Source organism: Mesocricetus auratus, unplaced genomic scaffold (genome assembly GCF_017639785.1).
Source record: "Mesocricetus auratus isolate SY011 unplaced genomic scaffold, BCM_Maur_2.0 Super-Scaffold_6730, whole genome shotgun sequence".
NCBI classification, from domain to species: domain Eukaryota; kingdom Metazoa; phylum Chordata; class Mammalia; order Rodentia; family Cricetidae; genus Mesocricetus; species Mesocricetus auratus.
This window is the reverse complement of record NW_024429184.1, coordinates 23,612,966-23,639,186: the sequence shown is the minus strand read 5'-3', so window position 1 is coordinate 23,639,186 and position 26,221 is coordinate 23,612,966. Positions and strand designations below refer to the sequence as shown.

The 26,221-nt window shown below is 37.4% G+C and overlaps 1 protein-coding gene across 2 annotated transcripts in view; it reads right to left on the bottom strand.

Annotated features, from left to right (window-relative positions):
• Positions 1-26,221, bottom strand: part of Orc3 (origin recognition complex subunit 3) — a 52,849-nt gene that overhangs the window by 17,718 nt on the left and 8,910 nt on the right. For both annotated transcript variants that reach the window (XM_040740358.1, XM_040740361.1), the window contains exons 5-13: positions 20,281-20,385; positions 19,010-19,158; positions 17,744-17,877; positions 16,269-16,428; positions 14,206-14,319; positions 13,333-13,466; positions 12,837-12,900; positions 1,710-1,826; positions 1,138-1,217 (exon numbers count right to left, since the gene is read on the bottom strand). In XM_040740358.1, coding sequence (XP_040596292.1) covers positions 1,138-1,217; positions 1,710-1,826; positions 12,837-12,900; positions 13,333-13,466; positions 14,206-14,319; positions 16,269-16,428; positions 17,744-17,877; positions 19,010-19,158; positions 20,281-20,385 — 1,057 coding nt within the window. The remainder of the gene's footprint in view (positions 1-1,137; positions 1,218-1,709; positions 1,827-12,836; positions 12,901-13,332; positions 13,467-14,205; positions 14,320-16,268; positions 16,429-17,743; positions 17,878-19,009; positions 19,159-20,280; positions 20,386-26,221) is intronic.

Below are 26,221 nucleotides of genomic sequence, written 5' to 3'. Positions count from 1 at the left end.
ATGGTCTTAAAATACAACAGGAAAGTATAGCCAAAAATATTTAAAATTTTGCCAGTTTTTTCATGTTTGTCAAATTTAAGAATGTTACTGACTTCACTTGTCCAAGACTAGACCCTATTTTCCAGGAAATACTCAAAATGAGAACCAAGAGAGACCTACTGAAAGAGTAAAGCAACTGAATACTTACCCTTTCTCTTCAAAGGATGCCCTATGGGTGAACTTCAGATAGGTACCTACGCCAACCAAGCATAGCCTTTCTTGAACACTCCCCAATCTCCTTATATTGCTATTCAGAATTCAGAAGTGACTCTTTCAAAATTCAACAAATTCTTCCTGAGGCATCATACTCTACACTGATGTGACTGTGTCTTTTGTCCTTGTCTTCCAGATTCTAATCCCTAAGACTTCATACTGCTAACTAAATGATGCCAACCTTTCATAATGCTAACTAAGGGATGCCAACCCTTGACCCAAGACCACCATGGTATTCTTCTATCAGGGCAGTTAGTTTATTTAAAGTAATGAGCTATGTGTCCCCACTTTCCAAACTTAGTATGAACCCTAAAGTCCTTCCATTGTCTCTATTTGGTTCCAAAGCAGCTAAGATAAGCTGTTATCATATATCAGAAAAAACTGGGTCCCAGATCTCTGAGAAGAAAATATGCAAAATTAAATATGTTCAAAAAAAGGTAAACAAAAGATCTCACAGCTGGTTATGCACTAATTAGCCAAATTAAAAAGAAAAAAAAAAAGCAGGGCCCTAAAAAATGAAATCTTTACTGTTAACTAATTTTGATTACATTTGGCTCCAAAACAATATATTTAAACATTGTCTAATGAGAGCATTGTAAGGCATATTATGCTAGTCAAGTGTTAAATGCTGTTTGGGCTCAGAAGCTGCTCTGGAAGCACAGACTTGAGATCACACATACAAGGAAGTAAGAAAGAATGGAAGGTTGCTACACTAGTTACATTATTACCACCAAAAACCGCACATATAAATGCAAAAGATATTCAAATATACTTAGATACAAAAGGCCATGTAGGAAACTTTTGGGCAGACAGAATTCTGGAGGAAGGTACTACTTACTGGCAGGCTTAAAGCAGACAAAAAAGGAACAAAACCAAAAAAATTACCTCAGCAGCTGCAAGGCTGATGCATATTCCTCGGAATCCCATATATTCTTTTCTAAACATGTGCAATACAGCTCCCTGATCTATAAATGAGAGATATGATTTATGAGAAATAAAAGTCACCAAGCTTATAGCCTACTAGTTAGGCAAAATACAGATAGGTTACAAAGTAATTGATGTTATTAATAAAAAATTTCACTAAATTACAAGAGACTTCTTGGCATATATTACATGGATCAGACTACAGAAATATGAAACTTAATTGAAACTGTGTTGGGAGTGATTGACAAAAGTCACTTTACATGTCATGAAAGTTGGAATATATTACAGCACAAATATAGAGAAAACAAACTATTGGCATCCACATGGCTATTTCTAGCTATGATAAAAAACAAAATAAAACAAAAAAACCCTCAATTTCTATTATTAGTAATGTGACCAGCTGGAATAAACTGTGTTCTTATTGTAAGAATTGGCTCCATTGCAAATTCCAATGCCCTAGTGATAGAAAAATCAAAACAAGAAAGTACTAATTTCCCTACATTGTTGATTCCAAATGAGAAAATCTTAAGTACCTGTCGACCCAGTGGATACTTGGGAAGACAAGATGTAAAACTATGAAGACATCTCAAAACAAGGAAGTAATTCATATGGTAAACATGCAAGTTTTCCAGTAATAATTGAGTTTCCTCCTAAAAAAAAATCACAAGATACATTAATAATACGCAAGGCAGTAAAATAAAGTTTAAACATCAATTTATAGATACATAATTTCTAGGAAACAGATGAGTATTTAGAACTACAAATTACTTTTCTTAAATCATGACAACTTGACATATACATCAAATTCAGGACACAGTCCAGGCAATTTTTTAGCATCAAATCTGGATTTATTTTACACACATCAGAACTGACACTGCAATTTAGTATCTATCCTGCCATCTACCCCACAAATTACACACTTGTAATTGAGCATTTTTATCCTCTGTCTGCCACTATTAATCAACTGGTGTGTACTACAAGGGAGTGACATAATTTTCCTCACTGAAAGAGCAAACAGTTGTAGTTCTGGCCACCAATTCAATTGAAGGCCTCCTTTGTGATTTTCATCTGTAACATTCTCATGGTCCATAAGCAAACACAGAACAGACCATTCACAGCTTATAATCTAACCTTAATAGGTCCTTATTCTAGAAGACTAAGGGAAAGAGAAGTGTAATAAATAAGCCTGCTTCTTTGAAATCTTGCATCAAGGTCAAAGGAAAGGTCCAGAAGAAAAAAGGCCACGCATATTCATTCAACAACTCCCCACAATTCAGCTGTAGGATGGCTGCTTCTGCAGGTAACACCACATTAAGAAGCTGAAGTAGGTGGTGGTGGTGCACACTTTTGATCTCAGCACTTGGGAGGCAGAGGCAGGAGGATCTCTGTAAGTTCAAGGCCAGCCTGGTTTGCAGAGCTAGATCTAGCAGTCAGGGATGTTATACAAACAAACCCTGTCTTGCGGAAAAAAAAAAAAAGTCAAAGTGAAGACTATTACTGAAGATAACATATATTTCAATCACAGGATGAACAGAAATCAAGCTGGTACTGAGCTGTAACTGACCTCTCTGAGGTTTAGCTCTTAGTGTTGCAATTTGCCAAGAGAGAAAAGTTATTAAAAGTTCTACCTAGCTGGAGAGCCTGCAAACCATTGGCCTAGAGAGAAATCCCCAATGCTGCAATATTGGCACTTATATCTTGTGGGTAACAAGCTAACTGAACTTAAGCCCACTCAATTGAAGGGAACTCATGCCTGGTACTGTTAACCTAGTCAAGGATCTGTCAGAGCTCTGGTATAAGTAGAGTGGTGTAATTGGTTCATAGATCCTAGAAGAGAACCTACCACTTCCATTTGCAGTTTCCAATTTCCTCGAAATACTAATCCATATATTTACATATAAGTGAAGCTCTTAGCCCTCATCAAAGAAGTTTCTTTCTGCCCTAGGTGGAGATTACTACAGAGCTCTACCCGACTGAAACACAGACTATAGATGGTCCACCCTCAAACAGATAATCTGTAACACAACCATTAAATCGCCATGGATAAGGTTGCATGCATGAACTTTCAAAAATATGATTGTCTGCACATGAGCTGCCTGAGGCCATACAAGTCAATATGACAAAATGGATGGGAAAACTACATAAGGCTTCCAGACAGTTCAAGGGCTGAGGGAGAGAGAATCAGTTTTCCTCAGGATCAAGGCCCCACCATGTTGCCCAGCTGTAAATACATGTATATATGGGCAATACTAATTGGCCACAATAATAAGACACTGTTAGATTTGTATATTTATGGTGAGTGTGTGTGTGTGTCTGGGTGTGTGTGTGTGTGTGTGTGTGTGTGTGTGTGTGTCTGCATGTGGTTGGAGGCCCAGAGAACAATTACAGCAGCCAATTCTTTCCACCATGTGGCTTCCATGATCGAATCTAGGTTGTCAATCTATGTCACATGTGCCTTTTACCACTGAGCCACCTCAGTGGCCCAGATAATACCTTTATCTAGCTATTGTTGTTTGACTAGGATATTGAGAGCATTAATATTCCATTTTTTATTGGCAGATCCATCATTTACTAATTGTGAATACTGACTGAGTGATTATTTTTGAGACGGGGCCTCATGTAACCCAGGCTGGTCTTAAATTCCCTATGTGGCTAAGGACGGCTTGAATTATTATTCCATTTCATGGATAAGGAAACTGAAGCTTAAATTAGCAAGTCATTTTCTTAAGGAAGTGTGGCTAAGGAGTAGCTGGAGTTCAAGATGGAATGCAAAATTACAACAGCAGAATTTTGCCTACTGTCATATAAGGCTGAAAAACTGTTTTTAGAAAAAGATTAAAATATTCACAGCCATTTTTACTCTAAATTAAGAATTATTTTATAGACATCTTTTGTATGACTTTAATAAGCAGTCTACAACTTCTTCTTTAGTAAGTAGCCTATAAGTACTCTTCATATTTCTAAGTGTATGAAGTCTTGGGAAAATGAGTCCTTAAAAGAAAAAATATGCATCGCTAAAATGAACACAGCAAACAAAACAACAAATAGAAGGCAGGGAGAGAAAAATAAAACCAACATAAATGCGTAGGAAATGTGCAAAGAGTCCTGGAAACAGATAAGTATCATGCTATTTCTGTACTAGATTAGACAGGCTCTTCTGCTGTCATGTCAGTGACTCAAGAGTATTGTAACGAGCTACTCCCTCAGGGCAGAGGGCAAAGGGCAGAGGCCAGAGGTGAGTTCCAGGCCCCCATGTTGGTCCTGACTTCCTTCTGCTCGCCCTCTCCAGGATCTCCTAGACTGGCTACTGCAGCAAGCTCCAATCATCCCCAGGGGACTAGCAACCAGGAGCAAGCTGAGAGAGTCATCCTTCTCCTGCCCCCACTCAGGGCTGAGGGCAAAGGCCAGAGGTGAGCTCCAAGCCCGCATCTTGGTCCCAACTTCCTTCTGCTCGCCCTCTCTGGGATCTCCTGGACTTGGAACTGCAGCAAGTTTGACTGGCCTCCTGAGGGCCGAGTGACCAGGAGCCTGCACCCATTCCACTCACGGCAGAGGGCAGAGGGCAGAGCTGCCACCGACCGGGAGAGGGAGCGCCTCAGACCCGTCTGTACCCACTGTGAGACCCATCAGGATATTGGAACTGCATGTACCCACCGGAAGAGAACCTAGGACCTCTACCCACCAGGAAAGGAAGAGACCCCACCTGTACCCAAAGAAAGAAGAGATAGGATACAAGAACAAATTCAACCACAGAAAAACCAATTTGACACCAGCAGAGTCTAGGGACTGTATTCCAGCAAGATATGAACATCACAACACAGATCAAGCAGAATAGAATGACTTTAAAAACAACTTTATGAAGATGATACAGACCCTAAAAGAAGAAATGAGAAAATCCTTTAAAGAAATGGAAGAAAAGGCAAACCAAAAGATACAAGAAATAATTCAAACAGTGCACGGTTTGATAGCTGAAATAGAGACAAAAAAAAAAAAAAAACACAGTCTGAAGGAATGCTGGAATTAGAAAAGGGGAGTAAATGATCAGAAACTACAGATGCAAGCATAACCAACAGAATACAGGAGTTAGAAGAGAGAATCTCAGGTGCTGAAGATTCACTAGGAGAAATAGATTCATCGACCAAAGAAAATCTTAAGTCCAAGAAATGCCTAACACAAAATATCCATGAAATATGGGACATCATAAAAAGACCAAACATAAGAATAATAGGTATAGAAGAAGGTGAAGAAAACCACCTCAAAGGGGCAGAAAACATATTCAACAAAATCACAGAAGAAAACTTTCCCAACCTAAAGAAAGACATGCCAATGAAGGTACAAGAAGCTTACAGGACATCAAATAGAGTGGACCACAAAAAAAAAAAAATATCCCCTCGCCACATAATATTCAAGACCTCAAACATACAGAATAAAGAAAGAATATTAAGAGCAGCTAAGGAAAAAGGTCAAGTAACAAACAAAGGCAAACCTATCAGAATTACACCTGATTTCTCCATGGAAACTCTGAAAGCCAGAAGGTCCTGGATAGATATTCAACAAACAATAAGAGACCACAGATGCCAGCCCAGACTACTATTGTCAGCAAAGCTTTCAATCACTATAAATGGAGAAAACAAGATATTCTATGGCAAAACCAGATTTAAACAATACATGTCCACAAATCCAGCCCTACAGAAAGTACTGAAAGGAAAGCTTCAACCTAAGGAAGGTAACCACACTCACAAAAACATAGGCAATAGATAATGCAACTTCACCAAAGGCCAAAAGAAAAAGCAGTGTAATCCCACAAACAATAACACCACCAATAGCAAATCAAAAACAAACAAGAATTAACACTCAATGGTCCTTAATCTCCCTAAATATTAATGGTCTTAATTTGCCTATAAAAAGATACAGGCTAACAAAATGGATACGAAGACAGAATCCACCCTTATGCTGCATACAAGAAACACACCTCAACTTCAAAGACAGATATTACCTCAGCATAAAGGGTTGGGATAAGATTTTCCAATCAAATGTATCCAAGAAACAAGCTAATGTAGGTACCCTAGTATCAAACAAATTAGACTTCAAACTAAAATCAATCAAAAGAGATAAAGAAGGTCATCTCATATTCATCACAGGAAAAATCCATCAGGATGAAGTTTCAATTCTGAACATCTATGCCCCAAATACAAAGGCATCCACGTTTGTAAAAGAAACATTTCTAAAACTCAAATCACACTTAAGACCTCACATAGTTTTAGTGGGAGCTTCAACACCCCACTCTCACCACTAGACAGGACCGAAAGACAGAAACTTAACAAAGAAACAAAGGAACTAAGAGAAGTTATGACCCAATTGGGTTTAACAGACATCTATAGAACATTCCATCCAAACACAAAAGAATATACCTTCTTCTCAGCACCACATGGGACCTTCTCTAAAATGGACCATATACTTGGCAACATATCATACCTCAACAGGTACAAAAAAAAAAATGTAATAACCCCCTGTATCTCATCAGACCACCATGCATTAAAGTTAGAATTCAACAACAACACAAATTGCATAAACCCTAAAAACTCATGGAAATTGAACAACGTGCAATTGCACCATTCCTGGATCAAGGAAGAATTAAAGAAAGAAATTAAAGACTTCCTAAAATTCAATGAAAATGACACAACAAACCCAAACTTTGAAAGCAGTACTGACGTTCATAGCACTAAGTGATCATATAAAGAAACTGGAGAATAGTCACACTAGAAAATTAGCAGCACAACTGAAAGCTCTAGAACAATAAGAAGCAAACTTACCCAGGAGGAGAGGACGGCAGGAAATAATCAAATTGAGGGCTAAAATCAATAAAGTCGAAACAAAGAAAACAATACAAAGAATCAATGTAAAAAAGAGTTGGTTATTTGAGAAAAATCAACAAGATAGACAAACCTCTTTCTAAACTAACCAAAGAAAGAAAGAGAACATGCAAATTAACAAAATCAGGAATGAAAAGGGGACATAATAACGGACACTGAGGAAATCCAGACAATTTTCAGGTCATATTTTGAAAACCTGTATCCACAAAATTCAAAAATTTTAAAGGAAATGGGCAATTTTCTGGATAGATATCACTTGCCAAAATTAAATCAGATAAGCAATCTAAACAGACCTATAGCCCCTAATGAAATAGAAGCTGTCATCAAAAAGTCTCCTAACCCAAAATAGCCGAGGTCCAGATGACTTCAGTGCAGAATTCTACAAGAAATTTAAGGAAGAGCTAATTCCAATACTCCTCAAAGTGTTCTATACAATAGAAGCAGGAGGTTTGTAGCCAAACTCTTCTTATGAGGTTACAATTACCTTGTTAACCAAGTCACATAAAGACACAACTAAGAAAGCTCCCTTATGTACGATGATGCAAAAATACTCAATAAAATATTAGCATATCAAATCCAAGAACACATCAGAAAAATCATCCACCATGATCAAGTAGGCTCCATCCCAAGGATGCAGGGATGGTTCAACATATGAAAATCTATCAGTGTAATTCACCATATAAAAAGACTGCAAAAGAAAAACCACATGATCATCTCACTTGATGCTGAAAAAGCAGTTGACAAAATCCAACATCCCTTCATAATAAAGGTCCTGGAGATATCAGGGATAACAGGAACATACCTAGTCATAATAAAAGCTATATACAGCAAACCAACAGCCCACATCAAACTAAATGGAAAGAAACTCAATGCAAGTCCTCTAAAATCAGGAAAAGACAAGGCTGTCTACTCTCTCCATATCTCTTCAATATTGTACTTGAAGTTCTGGCTAGAGCAATAAGACAAGAAAAGGAGATGATGGGGATACAAATTGGAAAGGAAGAAGTCAAACTTTCATTATTTGCAGATGATATGATAATTTACATAAGTGACCCAAAAACTCTACCAAGGAACTCCTACAGCTGATAAACACCTTCAGCAAAGCAGCAGGATACAAGATTAACTAAAAAAACTGAGTAGCCCTATTATATACAGACAAAAAAGGTGCTGAGAAAGAAATCAGAGAAACATCACCCTTTACAATAGCCCAAACAAGTGAAAGACCTGTATAGCAAGAACTTTGAGTCTTTAAAGAAAGAAATCAAAGAAGATACCAGAAAATGGAAAGATCTCCCATGCTCTTGGATTGGTAAGAGCAACATAGTAAAAATGGCAATGTTATCAAATGCAATCTACAGATTCAATGCAATCACCATCAAAATATCGGCACAATTCTTCACAGACCTTGAAAGAACAATAATCAACTTTATATGGAAAAACAAAAGACCCAGGATAGCCAAAACAATAAAGAAACTTCTGGAGGCATCACCATCCTTGACTTCAAGCTCTATTAAAGAGCTATAGTCCAGAAAACATCTTGGTAGTGGCACAAAAATAGACAGGTAGACCAATGGAATCGAATTGAAACCCTGATATTAACCCACATACCTACGAACACATGATTTTTGACAAAGAAGCAAAAATTATACAATGGAAAAAAGAAAGCATCTTCACCAAATAGTGCTGCATAAGTAGAAGACTGCAGATAGATCCATGTCTATCACCATGCACAAAACTGAAGTCCAAATGGATCAAAGACCTCAACATCAATCCAGCCACACTGAATCTCTTAGAAGAGAAAGTGGGAGGTACTCTTGAACGACTTGGTACAGGAGACCTCTTCCTAAACATAACACCAGTAGCACATACACTGAGATCAACAATTAACAAATAGTACCTCCTGAAACTGAGAAGTTTTCGTAAGGCAATTACAGAGTCAAAAAGACAAAAAGGCAGCCCACAGAATGGGAAAAGAAATTCACTAACCCTACATCTGACAGAGGGCTAATCTCCAAAATTTACAAAGAACTCAAGCAGCAAGTCTCCTAAACACCAAAGGATCCAATTAAAAAATGGGCTACAGAACTAAATAGAGAATTCTCAATAGAGGAGTCTGAGAGACACTTGAGAAAGTGCTCAACATCGTTAGCCATCAGGGAAATGCAAATCAAAACAACTCTGAGATACCATCTTACTCCTGTCAGAATGGCTAAAATCAAAAACACCAATGACAGTTTTGCTGGAGAGGATATGGAGAGAGGGGAACTCTCCTCCACTGCTGGTGGGAGTGCCAACTCGTACACCCACTTTGGAAATCAGTATGGAGATTCCTCTGTAAAATGGGAATCAGTCTACCACAAGACCCAGCAATTCCACTCTTAGGCATATACCCAAAAGATGCTCATTCATGCAACAAGGACATCTGCTCCACTATGTTCATAGCAACATTACTTGTAATAGACAGAACCTGGAAGCAATCTAGATGCCCCTCAACTGAAGAGTGGATAGAGAAAATGTGGTACATTTACACAATAGCGTACTACTTAGCAGGAAAAAAAACAATGGAATCTTGAAATTTGCAAGCAAATGGATGGCACTAGAAGAAACCATCTTGAGCGAGGTAACCCAGTCACAAAAAAGACAAACATGGTATGACATGGTATGTACTCAGTTATATGTGGATTTTAGGCATGAAGCAGGGGAGTACCAGCCTACAATCCCACAGTCAGCGAGTCTTGGAAACAGGGAAGCCCTAAGAGAGATGTGCATGGTACCCCAGAGAAGGGGAAAGGGACAGAACCTCCTGAGGGGACTGGGAGCACAGCGTGGGGGGGGGGGGCGACGGGACACCTGGGAGAAAGAGAGGGGGTGGAGGAGCCAAGAGGAGGATATGCAGGAAGAATAGAGAGCAGGGTGAGAGATACCATAATAGAAGGAGTCATTATAGGTTTGAAGAGAGCTGTGGCACTAAGTGAGATTTCCAGAGATCTACAAGGATGACACCAACTGGCAATCTAACCATTATTGGAGAGGCTACCTTAAATGCCCCTTCCAAATAATGTGGTTAACAACTTCCTTATATGCCATCCTAGCACCTTCATCCAGTGGTTGAAGGAAGCAGAGGCAGACACCCACAGCTAAACACTAAACTGATCTCCTGGAAACCAGTTGCAGACAGGAAGGAGTGAGGAGCAAAGGGGTCAAGACTGGGTGGGAGAAACCCACAGATACAACTGACCTGAACAAGGGGGAGCTCATGGACCCCAGACTGATAGCTAAGAGGCCAGCATGGGACTGATCCAGACCCCCTGAACTTGGGTGTCAGTGAGGAGGCCTTGGCATTCTTTGGGGCCTCGAGCAACAGTTCAGCATTTATCCCTGGCATCCAGATGAACTTTGGGAACCCATTCTATGGAGGGAAGCTGTCTTAGCCTGGACACATGGGGGGGGCTAGGCGTTGCCCTGGATGACATGACAGACTTTGGAGATTCAACCTCCCTGTAGAGTGGAGTAGAGATTGGGTGGGGGTTGGGTGGGTTGAATGGGGACAGGGGAGGAGGAGAGGGAGAGGGAGCTAGGATTGACATGTGAAGCAAGTATGTTTCTGATTTAAATTAAAAATTAAAAAAAGAGTACTGTAACAAATATTCCTGACTTTGACAATACACTATGAAAGTTCCAGCAAGAAATGTACTTAGCAAGAGTTAACTCAGCAGAGAGTTGATCACAACACTTAGTCTCACTTGTTCTGACATTTCTTCCTCTAGTGAAAGCACTTACATGGGTTCCAAGAATTTCCTATACTGTACTAAAAGGGTTATTTGATTACACACATAATTTGAGGCCAGCCTATTTTAAAAATAAAAAACACTGTAAAGACAAAGAGAAATAATATTTAATAGAAGCCATCCTCAACATATTTTGAAGATTTTTTTTTTAGGTTAAGACTTCATGGGGCTGGAGAGATGGCTAAGCAGTGAAGAGCACTAGCTGTTCTTCCAGAGGTCCTGAGTTCAATCTGCAGCAACCCCATGGTGACTCATAGACATCTATAGTGGGATCTGATACTCTCTTACAGTGTGCAGGAAGAACACTGTATGTATGTATGTATGCATGTATGCATGCATGCATGCATGATCTTAAAGGAATTAGAAATACAAAACACCATGAAGTAAAATTAAACAGATCCAAAGTCCAAAGAAGATTTTACCATACAGACAAATTAGTGTTTATGATTCCACAGAACATATGCCCTGTAGGATCTAACATCTTTTGTTCAAATTGAAAAAGAAAAAATATATATATACTGATATATATATCAGTAAAACTCAGAAGAAGGGCTTCATTAAGCTCATTTTTAGTTTATTGCTGATTTTCTAATAGCTTTTTTTCCCAGACAAACATGCGTAATGTGAAAATAAATGAGACATTATAGGTTTCTAAACACTTATCAGCAAGAAACTTACTAAGTAAAATGGAGGGTCATTTATTCAACAGAATACTATGGCATTCTTTAGTACCAACACAGAATGATTTATAAGATTTATACCATGCTGAGGAATGCCATTTCATCTTCAAGAAAGAAGAGCTCTCTAAGTATATATAACTGCTGTTATATGTGGACTCTAATTCTAGAATGACAGATAAGAAACTAGTAACAGTAGCTGTATCTAGGGGAGAGAAAAGAGTAGCTGAAATTACAGCTGCCTTCTAAATTACATACCATATTACTTATCTCAGACATAAAAAATTTCCTTTGACTAATTCTGTATTATATGGCTACCTCAAAATTTTTATCTTTTTAGTTGTTCTGGCTAATTTTTATGTCAACTTGACCCAGGGTAGAGTCATTTTAAAAGAGGGACCCACATTTGAGAAAATGCCCTATCACACTGACGAATGGACAAGCCTAACAGTGCATTTTCTTAAGTAGTCATTGGCGTGGGAGGGCATAGCTCACTGTGGGTGGTGCCGTACCTGAGCAGGTAGTTCTGGGTTCTATAAAAAGGCAGGCAGAGCAAGCCAGTAAGCAGCACTCCTCCAGACCTGTGTATCAGCTACTCCTCCACATTCCTGCCTGCCCTTTTCCCATCATAAACTGTGATTGGATGCTAAGCAAATTAAGCCCTTCCTTTCCCAAGTTCTTTTAGTAATGGTGTCTCATCAAAACAATAGAAGCCCAAACTACAGCACTAGCATACATTAACTGATATGTTATGTAAACAATATAACTTATTTGCTTTAGAATGTCATTTTAATACTTATTATCATATTCATCTCCCTGCTTGTCCCTTCCTCTCCAAATGCATCATCTTCTACATGCATGGTTTCTGTTTGTTTGTTTGTTTTTAATCTAGATTCCACATATGAGAGAAAACATGTAGTATTTATTGTTTCACAACTAATAAATTTGCAAGAAAATTATTTATTTCCTGATATATTATCATTATATGAAAAAATGAAATCAATTCCAACCACTTAGCAGTAGATAGTTAAGCTGCCTGGCTTCTACATGCTTTTATTTACAAAAACAAACACACAAGCAAACAAACAAAAATCAATACAAGAAATCTCTACTGAGATAAAGGTGCTCCCAAAATAGAACATCAGAAAAAAATTCTTAGTGGCTTTTTTAAAACTTGATTTTGTTATGTGTAGTATTCATTCCTAGCTGACTATTAAGACTCAGTACCTCATTCTCCAAATATTAAGACATATAAAATTAATCAACGTTTGAATGAATATTCTTTTGCATGAAGAACAAGGCAGTAAGACACACACTCCTACCTTTAAAACTGTCTCATTGGTCAACAGTGCAACTTGCTTTCCTGAAGCTTGCTTTTCCACGTACCTAAAATTTTTATCATCCCATATAGAAAAAGGGAATATTAAGCAATTTGCATATTTGAAAGGCATGGTAGGAAAAATAACTACCTAGGCTGATTTCCTTATTTATTCATTCTTTTTCAAAAATAAATTCAAGATAACAGTTCATAATTACTTCAATCATAATTAATGAAGTCATAAAGGCCATATGTCCCAGAAATAAGAAATGTTGTTTTTAAAAGATAACTCTGGAGAACTAACAAATTATGTAAGATATTAGAAAAATATTTTTATGTTAAAATTTTAAGTCCAACAAAGAAACTCCATCTTTAAAAGCAGAATGGTTCTACACTACGAAATAAATTTTCATTCCAAAAGCAACTAAAGCTAGCTAGCATCCTTCATTTCATCCTAGTCTCTAGTATAAAATACATTAAATACATATTCATCTTTTTACCTCCTAAATGATGGAAGGCGCCGGATGTTTTCACATTGATTAACTGAGAAACATTTTATTCTTTTCTTGGCTTCTGGGAGATCACAGCACAGGACACTTAGGGGTTGCAAATAAAAATGTTCCAGTAGAGAAAGCTGAAAGAAAAATGAAGTTTTTTTCTTTTGTTTTTGTTTTGTTTTGTTTTGTTTTGCCCTTTATCTGCTTAATTTTAACTCTTTTTAAGAGCACAAGTATTTATGGTTGGGCTGGAGAGATGGCTCAGTAAATAGAACCCTTGCTGTTCTTGAAGATAACTGAGATCAGGTTCCCAGCAACCAGAAAGCAGTGACCATTTATAACTTCAGTTCCAGACAACCTGGAAACTCTCTTCTGGCCTACAGGGCATGGCACATGTGGGACACAAACATACTTGCAGGAAAATTATCCAAAAATAAAATATTTTTAAAAATTATGTCATAATAACATTGCAACAGTATTTATGCCCTTTCATATTTTCAAGGCTACAATTCTGTGGACAAGGTCAGTATCAAAGGTCACAAACACACAGAGAACACAGCTGCAAGCATTCTTTCTCTGGCAATCCCCAGTAGACTGCATTCCTTAGGTAACAAGTACTTCCCCTCCAGCCCAACTCTCAATGGTTAAGACTGTTCACTGGAAACAGCTCTTTTCCATTACTGATACCCTAATTTTATTTCTATAGGTGGCTGCAAGGTAAGAAAGGAAAGGAAGATCCTAGAAAAAAATAACTAGATTTTATCTTTCTTGATCTTACTATTAAAATGCCTTAATCACCACACACTAGTCAATCTGAAATAACGTAAGCTATGTAGAATCAGAAATGAACTTTCAAAATCATTAGTATTTTCTTACCTTAAGGCCTTTGATGAAGTTTTGAATTGAGAAATCATGGTATAAGAAGATGTTGGTCAGAACCTGTAACGCCTTCTTACTTATTTTAAAAGGAAACTGAGCTGTAAGCAGCAGCTGAAAGAGACGGAGGGTGGAAAACATACTCCTTAGCCTTCACTTACCATGAACACGAAGTATAAAACCTGACAAAGAATGATACTGTGAGGGGCGGGACAGATAGCTCAGTGACTAAGAGCACTGCCTGCTCTTCCAAAGGTCCTGAGTTCAATTCCCAGCAACCACACAGTGGCTTACAACCACCTATAGTGGGATCTGAAGCTCTCTCTGGCATTCATGCAGACAGAGCACTCATACCAATATACATGCATACATACATACATAGTACATACAAACAAAAATACACTATATATATGCATATATATAGGCTTTTTTTAATAATGATACTGTGACAGAACAAATAGGAAAGAAATAAATAGTAGCTTTTTTTTCTAGGTCAAATATAAAACAAATAGCAAACTAGTAAAAACACCAAAAAGCAATTCATATTACAATCCCAGTGTGTTTGGAAGAGGGTCTTACCAGGTAGCCCTGGTTGTCCTGAATTTGTTATATACACCAGGTTGACAAAAACAAAAACAAACAAAAAGAATCCCACACAGAGATCTGCCTGTCTCTCTCTCTCTCTGTCTCTCACCCTCAAACTACATTGAGAACCAAAGATGTCTACCAACTTCCTTTAAATTCCTAATCTTCAAATAATGCATATTAACAATATAACCCTTTTCCTCACACCAGAAGATAAAAAAAACTAACTTTTTTGTAACCAAATAAAACTTATATCTCTCTCCCTACTGATCTAAATTAGTAAAGAGTAGCAAGCTATGTACTTACTAAATGAGAACATATGAAGAACAAAAGTTAATTTTCTTTTTGAAATTATAGAGCAACTTTATACAGCTACACAAGAACAGTTGCATTTGGCTACAATTAATCAATTTCAAACTGAAAAAATTTTTCCTAATGAATCAATAAATCAGAATGCTATTTTTTGTGTACACATGTGTAGAAGTGGTTAGATGATCACACCGATTGTCATCATTAACCTACACAACAATCATGAAACATATCTTAATGGAATCTAGAATGAATCTGTGGCAGTCAATAATAAAAAACTATATACTGCTGTTTACACAGAAACATTATCACAGTTAAAGTCTTAAGTTTAGCAGCTGCTGTTAAAAGCAACATGACAGTTGTCGAAGTCCACAAAACAACCTGGAGGAGAGATGTCTGCTCTTGCAGAGAACCCATACGGTGGCACACAATCATTTTTAACTCCCAGTCTAGGGATCCAACACACTCTTCTGACCTCAGAAGGCACTGCATGTGTGTGGTACACTTACATCTATGTGGAAAAAACACTCATACAAATAAAATAAAAAACTTTAAAATATTTTATATAAAATACAAGGTCAAAGTATACTGGTAATGGTATGAAGCCTATAAATTCTGTAATACTTTACTTATTAGTTTTAGTACCAAGATAACTCAAATCCAGGCTTGCCTTCCATTTCCACATTGCCAGACAAATGTTCTATGGTGAACTGTATCTCTAGACCTCTAAATTAATTTTAAAAGCCTAAGCTGGGTGGTGGTGGCGCACGCCTTAATCCCAGCACTCGGGAGGCAGAGGCAGGCGGATCTCTGTGAGTTCGAGGCCAGGCTGGACCAACAGCCTCCAAAACAATACAGAGAAACCCTGTCTCGTAAAACCAAAATACAAAACAAAAAAAAAAAAAAAAACCTAACTTTTTCAACTAAGTAATGAAAACAAGAATCAATATATAGATATGATTATTTTCATAAAGCATATTTTTGAGAAGGTAATTTTATGCAAAGACACTATACAACTATAAACATAATTTAATAAAAGCATTAAAATATGCAAAGAGGTTGAATAAAGTCTGACAGAGAGGGATTTACCAGTATCCTTTCTATGTATAATATATGTCTGGCAGTGTTTGCTTCATCCTATGGCATTGGTAAACGTTTTTTCTTCTTACCTTATCAAGAATTACCGTCAGGTGCTCCTTGCAAGACAAAGACTGGAAGAGTTCTATACACAGAAGAGACGACACTGCATGAGGAAGCAGCCGATGGATAATAACAGGAGATGTGGCGATTCCAAAAATGAGAATCAGTGGAAATTCATGCAGATGCTGACTAGTTTTTAAAGAAAGACACAAAAGCTTCTTCAGCAAATGCAGTTCAATATATTACACTAGAAAATGATCATTTTAAGATACTGTTATTAAGCCAGGCGTTGGTGGCACACGCCTTTAATCCCAGCACTCGGGAGGCAGAGGCAGGTGGATCTCTATGAGTTCGAGACCAGCCTGGACTACCAAGCGAGTTCCAGGATAGCCTCCAAAGCCACAGAGAAACCCTGTCTCGAAAAAAAAAAAAAAAAAGATACTGTTATTAAGTTTTCTAGGTCATTTTCTTTTTAAGGTAAAAATACTAATAATAAAATAGTAGCCACCTCCCAGATTCTAACTCTGAAATCAATCTTTTATGGATCCTTTCTTTTATAAATAAGAATACAGAGTTCCATAAGATTAGGCCACCAAAGGTATAATAACAATGTGTCAACTATCACTTAATATACCCTTACCAGCTTTGAGTCTCACCTACTCTTCCAACAGTCTCTCTTTTTCACACATACATATCTTTACATACATGTAAGTCATCTTTTTAATGGACATCATTCAAGAGAGTCATATCCCTTCCTAACATTTTTATCCAAAACATATTGAACATGATTTCATATCAGCACAACTAAGACAAAAACAAATAGCATCTATGGAGTGGAATGGTATTATTTATAAGGAATTCTGCAAGTCACACTTCTCTATACTGTAACTGCTCACTCCCATTTCCTATTGCTTTCCAATATTGGCTGTATGAAGTTCTTGTATATTCACAGGAATAAAACGCTATTCTCTCATGGTTATTCTAAGTTCTTTACTTCTGAGGTTCACAGGACTACCAAATCCAAGTTAAATAACACAGTCACATATCACCCTGCACATCTGCACAGAAAATAATTTGTAACAGGTCTTTGAACATTCAGTTTTGAAAATATAATCTAAAATAATTATAAATTTCATTAAGTTGGTCTTAAAATGAATGCTATATTTTAAAGTTAAAAGTAATAGTCTCTTAACAAAAAGAAAATGTTAACAAAAAGCCAAGTAACTGGAGGTGAAGAGTTTAAACAGGGATGGGGACAGGGAGATGAGGAGAGAAAGGTAAAGGAAAGTAAAACCAAACAGATGAAACGCCTCATGGAAATCTGCTACTTTGCATACACAGAAAACTAGAACAGGCCAGTGGGATTGCTCAGTGGGTAAAGGCACACCTGGTGACCTGAGTTTGATCATATGAGAACCCAGTTACTGCTGTCATCTAACCTCCACATATACACACTGTATTTAGATATACACAGTAATAAGAAATGAAAATACACATCACCTACCTGCTGATGATTATGAAGTCTTGGAGTACTTTTGTGCCGAAGCTCTCCATGTTCTTTAAGAGAAGCACAACAGGCGGAGACTGCCAATGGCTAGAAGAAGTTCTCTTTTTGACTGTCATTTTTGGGCCTGTCGCCTACACCATTATGGAATGGAGATGTTAAAAGCAAGCCTTGTCAGCCAAACAATACCATACTGCTGCTTGCTAATGTATTTCTATCTATATTTCACGATGACTGTTTTTAGTTTACCACATAATAAACAGTATCTATCTCATTCTAACAGTTACTAGCAAATTCTGTTTGTATAGAGATGGTAACAGTAAGAAAAAGGTTCTGTAAGACTCATAACACGTATGAAATAAATTTTCTTCTGAAAAACATAGGAAAAAGAAACTTTCTATACAATTGATTTTTTTTTCAGTTGATACATGGGTATGCTCTAACGTGAGTTTTACTATCAATGTAAAGGCAAAATGAATGCAGTATTACTAACTTTCAACCTTGAAATGGATACTAAATATTTGGCCAAACTGAATTTAAAGATACTGGACTTAGATTGCCATGACTGATTCCTAAAAATGTCCAAGAATTTAGATCAAAATAAGGTATTATCATAAGCATCCTCATATAAAACACAGTGAAACTTCATGTATGACTTCAGCAAAACACATTAGAAAACATCACCCCAGTTCTTTTACTGAAATTGTCTGGTAACATAGCAGTATAAGCTGGTGCTATTGTACTGCAGAAAACCAGGAATCCTTCCAATAAAGATGCTCATGGTAGAATGACATTTATATTTTGATGAATGTACATTATTTCCTGTATTGCTTTGTTCAATATACCTTATTTATATAGCAATGTTTCCCAAAAATTCTGAGCATGGGACAAACTAAAATTTTAAAATTACAGAATTACTCATCAAGGACTAAACTGACAGCAGGAATAGGCTATATGGGTCTATTAAAGAAAAGCAAGCACAAAGAACTTAGACGGTAATACAAGGAAGCTACAGGCATTGTTATGGAAATAGAATGTGTGACAGAACCAACTCTGGATGTGTTCTTCTTGTCATTTTCATGGACTTCTCCCACAAATACAACATCCTCCAAGAACCCAAGCATGTACCAGTAATTAATCTACATACTAACAGAATACTTTCAAATTCTAGAAGTTTCAGAAAAAAAAACTACCATAAAATTCCTATTACTAGTTTACAAACTTGTTAAATAACCCTGAGCCAACCTTCTGAATATTCAGTTATACCTGTGTGACAGTCATGTACCATCTGGAAAGTGATTCCATTGAATAATTTGTCTTTTTAGGGATGTTAACACTTTTCACCTCTTTGGATTTTCCATCCCCACAGCAGTCCATCAACTGTGAGGTCAACTTTTGTAAAAAGTGCTTCACATCTGCACAATATAAAAAAGCAGATTGTATAATTTGAGCAGAGTATATTTTTTCTATATTTAATCAATATAGTTAAATATGCTAAATATATTATTACTACTCATCAGTACCATTCCCTTAATATTTAAATTTCCTTAGGGGCTGGACACATTCAGTTGGTACTATACTTGTCTAGCATGCATAAAACTCTGGAGTTGCCTGCCAATACTAAATAGAAATGAATGTGGTCAAGCATGACTGAAATCCCTGGCCTTGGGAAAGGCAGAAGGACCAGAAGTCCAGGGTCATCTTCTGCTACATAGTAAATTCAATGACTGCCTGGGTTACATGAAACCCTTCCTAAATAAGACTAAATAAATAAATAAATAAATTTCATTAATTCTGACTAAGATCAGACCAAAATTTAGGTGTATTATCTACAAGTGTTATCTAAGCAAGTGTGTAAGCAAGAAATTATAAATTTTCAAATATTATGTACTTTCTGAACAACAAAAGAATGTCAGTCTTTAAAACCAAGAGTTACAAGAATTATTTTGTTGATTATAAATATTTCTTTACACTCATTTAAAAAAGACATCCTTAAGACTTTAATTCTAATTTATCACAATAAAAGTAAATCTGTTATCAGTCCAGATGCAAACAAACCTGAGTGTGACAGTGTGCACCCTTCATGATTTAATGGCTTTACATACTCAAGTCTGGCTCTGCATACAGACTATTTTTTAACCACTGGTGGCCTTTTCAATTGGGAAAGTAAATTGGTTTATGGCAGTGACTAAAACTGAGTGAGACACGCAGAATGGGGGCAGGCAGAGCAGAGGTGACCACATGCAGGGTGGGGGCGGGCAGAGCAGAGGTGATCACACACAGAGTGGGGGCGGGCAGAGCAGAGGTGACCACATGCAGGGTGGGGGCGGGCAGAGCAGAGGTGACCACATGGAGAGTGGGGCGGGCAGAGCAGAGGTGATCACATGGAGAGTGGGGCTGGGCAGAGCAGAGGTGATCACACACAGAGTGGGGGCGGGCAGAGCAGAGGTGACCACATGCAGGGTGGGGGCGGGCAGAGCAGAGGTGACCACAATTTTGTAATTGCTCACCAAGAAACCATGCCAGTTATATTTTACCTGGACAATCCTTAGCTTGCAATGAGACTACATATGGTGTGACATTATTCTGAAGGGTCTCTGTAAGACTTCTGAATATTAAATCATGATCTGTGACATTCACACCTATGAGAAAATAAACATCATATCAATAGCTTTATTAATAATTTAACAATGGGTATTTTTAAAAGCAAGTAAAGCACCAAATAAAAACAATTTATAAACACCATTTGCAATAGAAATCCAGAAGATTGCAACAGAATTGACTCTACTCACAGAACATGATCTAAAGGAAATGTGGTACCGTTTAGTCCTGAACAGCCCAAGGCCCAGGTGGTAAAGGCATGATTCTCAACCTAGATTCTTACTGGGCGATGGTGAGACCTACTGGAAGAAGTTCAGTCCTTTCTATCTCTGCCTACCCAGACACTATTCCACAATATACTATGTCGGAACACGCCCCAAAGCCAGGCCAACTCACTATACCCCAAAACCCTTGAAACCACGAGACAAACAAACATTTTCTTTCTTCAAGTTGATTATATAGATTATTTAGATTATTTCGTCAGTATCGAAAAGTTAACACAACTAACTTGTCCAGAAAGGCCTGTAGTTCAAGTCTTCCTCTGAAAAGGTTACTAAGCATATATAAATGACCTGGTAAAATAGCTTAGGAGCAATTTCATTACTTTATCAAATCCAGACAGGAACCATTAGTCATTTAAGTACAAGGAACTAAGGAATCCAACCCCTTTGGGACCTCACTTAAAAACTGAGGATAAAAAGATGACACTATTATTAAATCACAGTAGATAATTAAAAAGTACACACTATTTTCTGAGAGAACTGAAACAAAATTAAAACTTTGGGACTTCAATATTTAACAAAGCACCTTTTCATTTTGGAAAATCAGTTTTTGGTGCTCTCTATATGGCACATCAGGACGGGTTGGAAATTTCTTGAAAACTTTGGAATTCATTCTGTTAGCTTCCTAAGTTAACAATCTATGACTAAGATAATGTGGGAGACAGAGGGACACTGTCTCAAAAACCAGAGGAAAAATAATTTTTTTTTAGCTTTAGACTTGTCATATAAGTCAGAGGACTTAGAAAAAAAAATTCAGAATCTTTCATGCCAGCAAAAGCCGCTTTTCTCCTTTTTTTCTCTTTCTTTCACCTGACTACTTTGCAGGTATTGCGGTTTGAATGAGAATGGCCCTATAGGTTCATATATTCAAATTCTTAGTTCCAGTTGGTCGAACTGTTTTGAGAAGGATGAGGAGGTGTGGCCTTATTAGAGGAGGTGTCAAAGGGGATGGGCTTTGAGGGTTAAGGGCCCAGTCTCTCTCCTTCTCCTTCTTCAACTTGAGGAGAAGATGTATGCTCTCAGATACTGATGCAGCACCATGACCATCTGCCACTATGCTACCCACCATGACGGTCATAGACACACCATTAAATGCTTTACCTTATAAGTTGCCTTGGTTATATTCATGGCAATAAACAGAAAAGATTGCCGGCACTCTCTTTGTTTCTTTCAAGACAGGGTTTCTCTGTATAGCCCTAGTTATCCTACAACTCATTCTGTAGACCAAACTGGCCAAGAACTCAGAGATCCACCTGCCTCTGCCTCCTGAGTACTAGAATTAAAGGTGTGTTACCACATCTGCTATCTCTAATAGGCTATATGTAGTTTAGAAGAGACAGACATACACACACGTGCATACACTCACACACACACACACAGACATACACAAGCGCGCATGCATATACACACACGCTCATGCATGCATACACACACACAACAGAGAGAGAGAGAGAGAGAGAGAGAGAGAGAGAGAGAGAGAGAGAGAGAGAGAGAGAGAGAGAGAGAGAGACTGTGTGTGTGTGTGCTTGGAGCCTTCACTGTTATATTATTCCTAAAAAGCACTGAAGTCTATGATACAAATAATGCATTTCTAAACAAACTGGAGAATTCAGCTAAACAATGGCTTATCTTTCTCTGACTCTATAAAATCTATTTCACATTATGTTCTCTAAAACAAAATATCTTACTTCAAACAAGATAATCAACAATGTTGAAGAAATGATTATTTCATAGAAATAACTGTTGTGCACATTTCTCTAGTTTTAATGTTAATTCCTGTCTTTTAAAAGAGCAGCAAGTTCTCTCAACTACTAAGCCATGCTTCTAGACCTTCAACAGTTTAACCAGAAAAGTATTTCAGATTTTAAATTAACAAAATGTAATTTCTATTTTCCTGCTGACAACAAGTAGGACAGAGTAAATTCTCACAAGTTTGTAGTGCCCTTCCATCTACCTCAAACCCATTTGTTGAAAGCTCCAACTCTGTAGAGACCCAGGGTCACTCCAGCACTCTTTTCAGATTATTCTTTGTCTTCTTGCCACCTTCATGCAGGGCCCCCTTTTCTCACACACCTCCAACTCCCTAAGAACCTTCCCTCTTGGTGTGGACAGGATCCCTTATAGCTCTTTCTTAAAGTGACTCAGCCTTTTCTCCTAGTCCATCTCTGTTCCTCTCACAGACCTTAAGAAGCACTGTCTACTAGACAACTCTAAGATCCAGAGAGGGCAAGAGAAATCAAGGAAGAGAACATTCACCAACAAAGAAAAGATCAAATATCAACACCTAGAATCACTTCAATCATCCTAACTCCAGATGCCTACCCACCAGCATTAGCAGGCAAGAGAACCCAGTAAACCTCTACTGTAGTAGGCAATAAGAAGGATAATATAGTTGAAGCATGAGAAGGATCTCAAACCAGCACTTAGGAGTATGTTCAAGGACCTTAAAGAGGATGTGAATAAAACCCTGTGTGTTTTCACAAAGTCTGTGAAAACACAGCAGTACCATGAAATAATAAAAACAACTTACATCATGAATTTAGAATTAGGATCACCAAACAAAACTGAACCTGAAGTAAAACTAGAAATGAAAAATTTTGGAAGTCAAACAAAGACCTCAGAGATAAGCCACACACACTAGAAGACATGGAAGAGTGAATCTCAGGCATTGAAGAAGGAAAAAGAAATTGATGCCTCAGTCAAAGAAAATGTTAGCACTCAGGAGGCAGAGGCAGGCAGATCTCTGTGAGTTCGAGGCCAGCCTGGTCTACAGAGTGAGTTCCAGGAGAGCCTCCAAACAATACAGAGAAACCCTGTCTCGAAAAACCAAAAAAAGAAAAAAGAAAAGAAAATGTTAATTTTTTTAAAATCTAGGCAAAAAAACATCCAGGAAATTTGAGACATTATGAAATGAACAAATTACCAATAACAGAGAAAAAAGAAAGGAAAAGAAATTAAGGTCAAAAGCATGGAAAATACTTTCAACAAAATCATAAAAGAGAATTTCCCCAACCTAAAGAAGGAGTGCCTGGGAACTGGAGAGATGGCTCAGTGGTTAAGAGCGCTGCCTGCTCTTTCAGAAGACCTGGGTTCAATTCCCAGCACCCAGGCAGCTTCTGTAATTCCAGTTCCAGAGGACCTGACACCCATGGCAAAGCACTAACACATATAAAATAAAAACTTAATAAATTAAAAAAGGAGTGCCTATCAATGTACAAGAAGCATATAGAACACTAAATAGACAAGATCAAAAAGAAACTCCCCATAACATGTAATAATCAAGACACTTACTGTACAGAACAAGGAAAGAATATTAAAAGCTACAAGAGAAAAAGAATCAAGTAACACATAGAGGCAGTCCCATTAGAATAATATCTAATGCTCAATTCAGATTCTAAAAGCCAGGAAAGTGTAGCTGTAAATTCTCCAGACTCTGAGAGACCACAGATATCAGTCTAGACTATAATACCTGCCAAACTATCACAACTGATAGAGGAACAAAAACATTCCATGATAAAACAAAATCCAAGTAGTCTCTATCTACCAATCCGCACAGTTTAAACACATCCATGAAGACACAAGGAATAATAAATAATAATCTCAGACCAGTAAATCAAAAGGGGGGAAACTCACAGCATTAACAGGAATTAATAAGCACTGCTCGTGGATAATTCTTAACATTAATGTTAATGGTCTTAATTCCTCAATAAAAATACACAGATTAATAGACTAACATACCCAAACTTATGGGACAAAATAAAGGCAGTACTAAGAGACAAGTTCACAGTACTAAATGCCCACATAAAAAAGTTGGAGAGACCTCATATTCGCACCCAATAGCATACCACAAAGCTCTAGAATGAAAAGAACAAATAACACCCAAAAAAGAGTGGATGACAAGAAACAGTCAAACTCAGGGCTGAAATTAATAAAATTGAAACAAAAAATACGAAGAATCAATGGAATCAAGAGTTGGTTCATTAAGAAAATGAGTAAGACTTATAAACATCAAAATGAATAAAAAGATGGAGAGAGAAGATCCAAGCTGATAAAATTATAGACAAAAAAGGGGACATCATAATAGACAACAAGAAAATCCAGAGAATCATAATGTCATACTGTAATAGTCGGTACCCAACCAAACTGGAAAACCTAACACAAATGAATAAATTTCTTTATAAATATAACTTACCAAGGTTAAATCAATATGAGATAAGCAACAGAAACAGATGTATAACTTCTACTGAAATAGAAGTAGTAATTACAAGTATCCCAACCAAAAGAGCCTAGGGACAGATTGATTCAATACAGAATTCTACCAGACCTTCCAAGAAGAACTAATGCCAATACTTCTCAAATTATCCCACAGAATAGAATTTGATGGGACACTGTCTAATTCTTTTTATGAGGCCATAATTAACCTGATATCTAAACCAAAGACTCAAGAATGAAAACTACAGACAAATATTCCCTTTGAACAAGATGCAAAACTTCTCAATAAAATACTTGCAAACAGATTCCAAAAACTCAACAAATAGATATTTAACAATTTACACATCTAATAGTTAGTAGCTAAAATATATAAAGAATTCAAGTAACTGGACATCAAGAAAACAAATTTAAAAACGGAGCATGTAACAATATACAATTTTCAAAACATGAAAATCAAGAGGCTGAGAAACACTTATGTTCATTATCCTTAGCCATCAGGGAAATCAAAATCAAAATCCGTTGGAGATTTCACCTTAGCTGGGTGGTGGTGGCGCATTAATCCCAGGCTTAGGAGGCAGAGGTGGATCTCTGAGTTCGAGGCCAGCCTGGTTCTACAAAGCTACACAGAGAAACTCTGTTTGGGGGGAGAGCAGGTGAGAAAAAAAAGAAAAAGAAAATGCAGGTTTTATTTTAAGCCTGCAAGGATGGACAAGATCAATAAAACAATGGCAGCTCATGCTGATGAGGATATGGGGTATGGGAAACAGAGATCCATTGCTGGTAGTTCAAACCCTTACAGCCACTATGGAATCAGTGTGGTGTTTCCTCTGAAAACTAGAAATACATCTACCTCAAGATGCGGCCACTCCACTCTCGGGCCTATCTATTCCCATCTAGACACCCATCAGTGCATAGAGGAATAAAGAAAATGTGGTACAATTATACAATGGAACATTATTCAGCTGTTTAAAAAAATTATGAACTTAAAAGGAAAATGAGTAAACCTATAAAAAATCATCTTGAGCGAAACATAAAAAAAGATAATATTGCATGTATCCTCCTATATGTGTATCTTAAGCTTTTAAGTCTTCAATAGGCATGCTAGGTTAGGCATAGAGAAGGGATTGGGGGTGGGGAGGGTCTTCAAGGAAGGGGCGATAGAATAAGTAGTTTTATGGAGAAACATGGGAATGACTGGAGAGAGAAGGTAAAAATGGGGAGGGAAAAGGAAGAAGAGTAAAGGAGAACAGGGGAAGGACAACTAACATTACGTGCCAATTGAGATGTCATATGGAAACCCACTACTGTAGAACCTTCTTAAAATATATACATATATGAAAGAAATCTAAGTGAATCACCAAACAGTGGGGGAGACAAAGTCCTA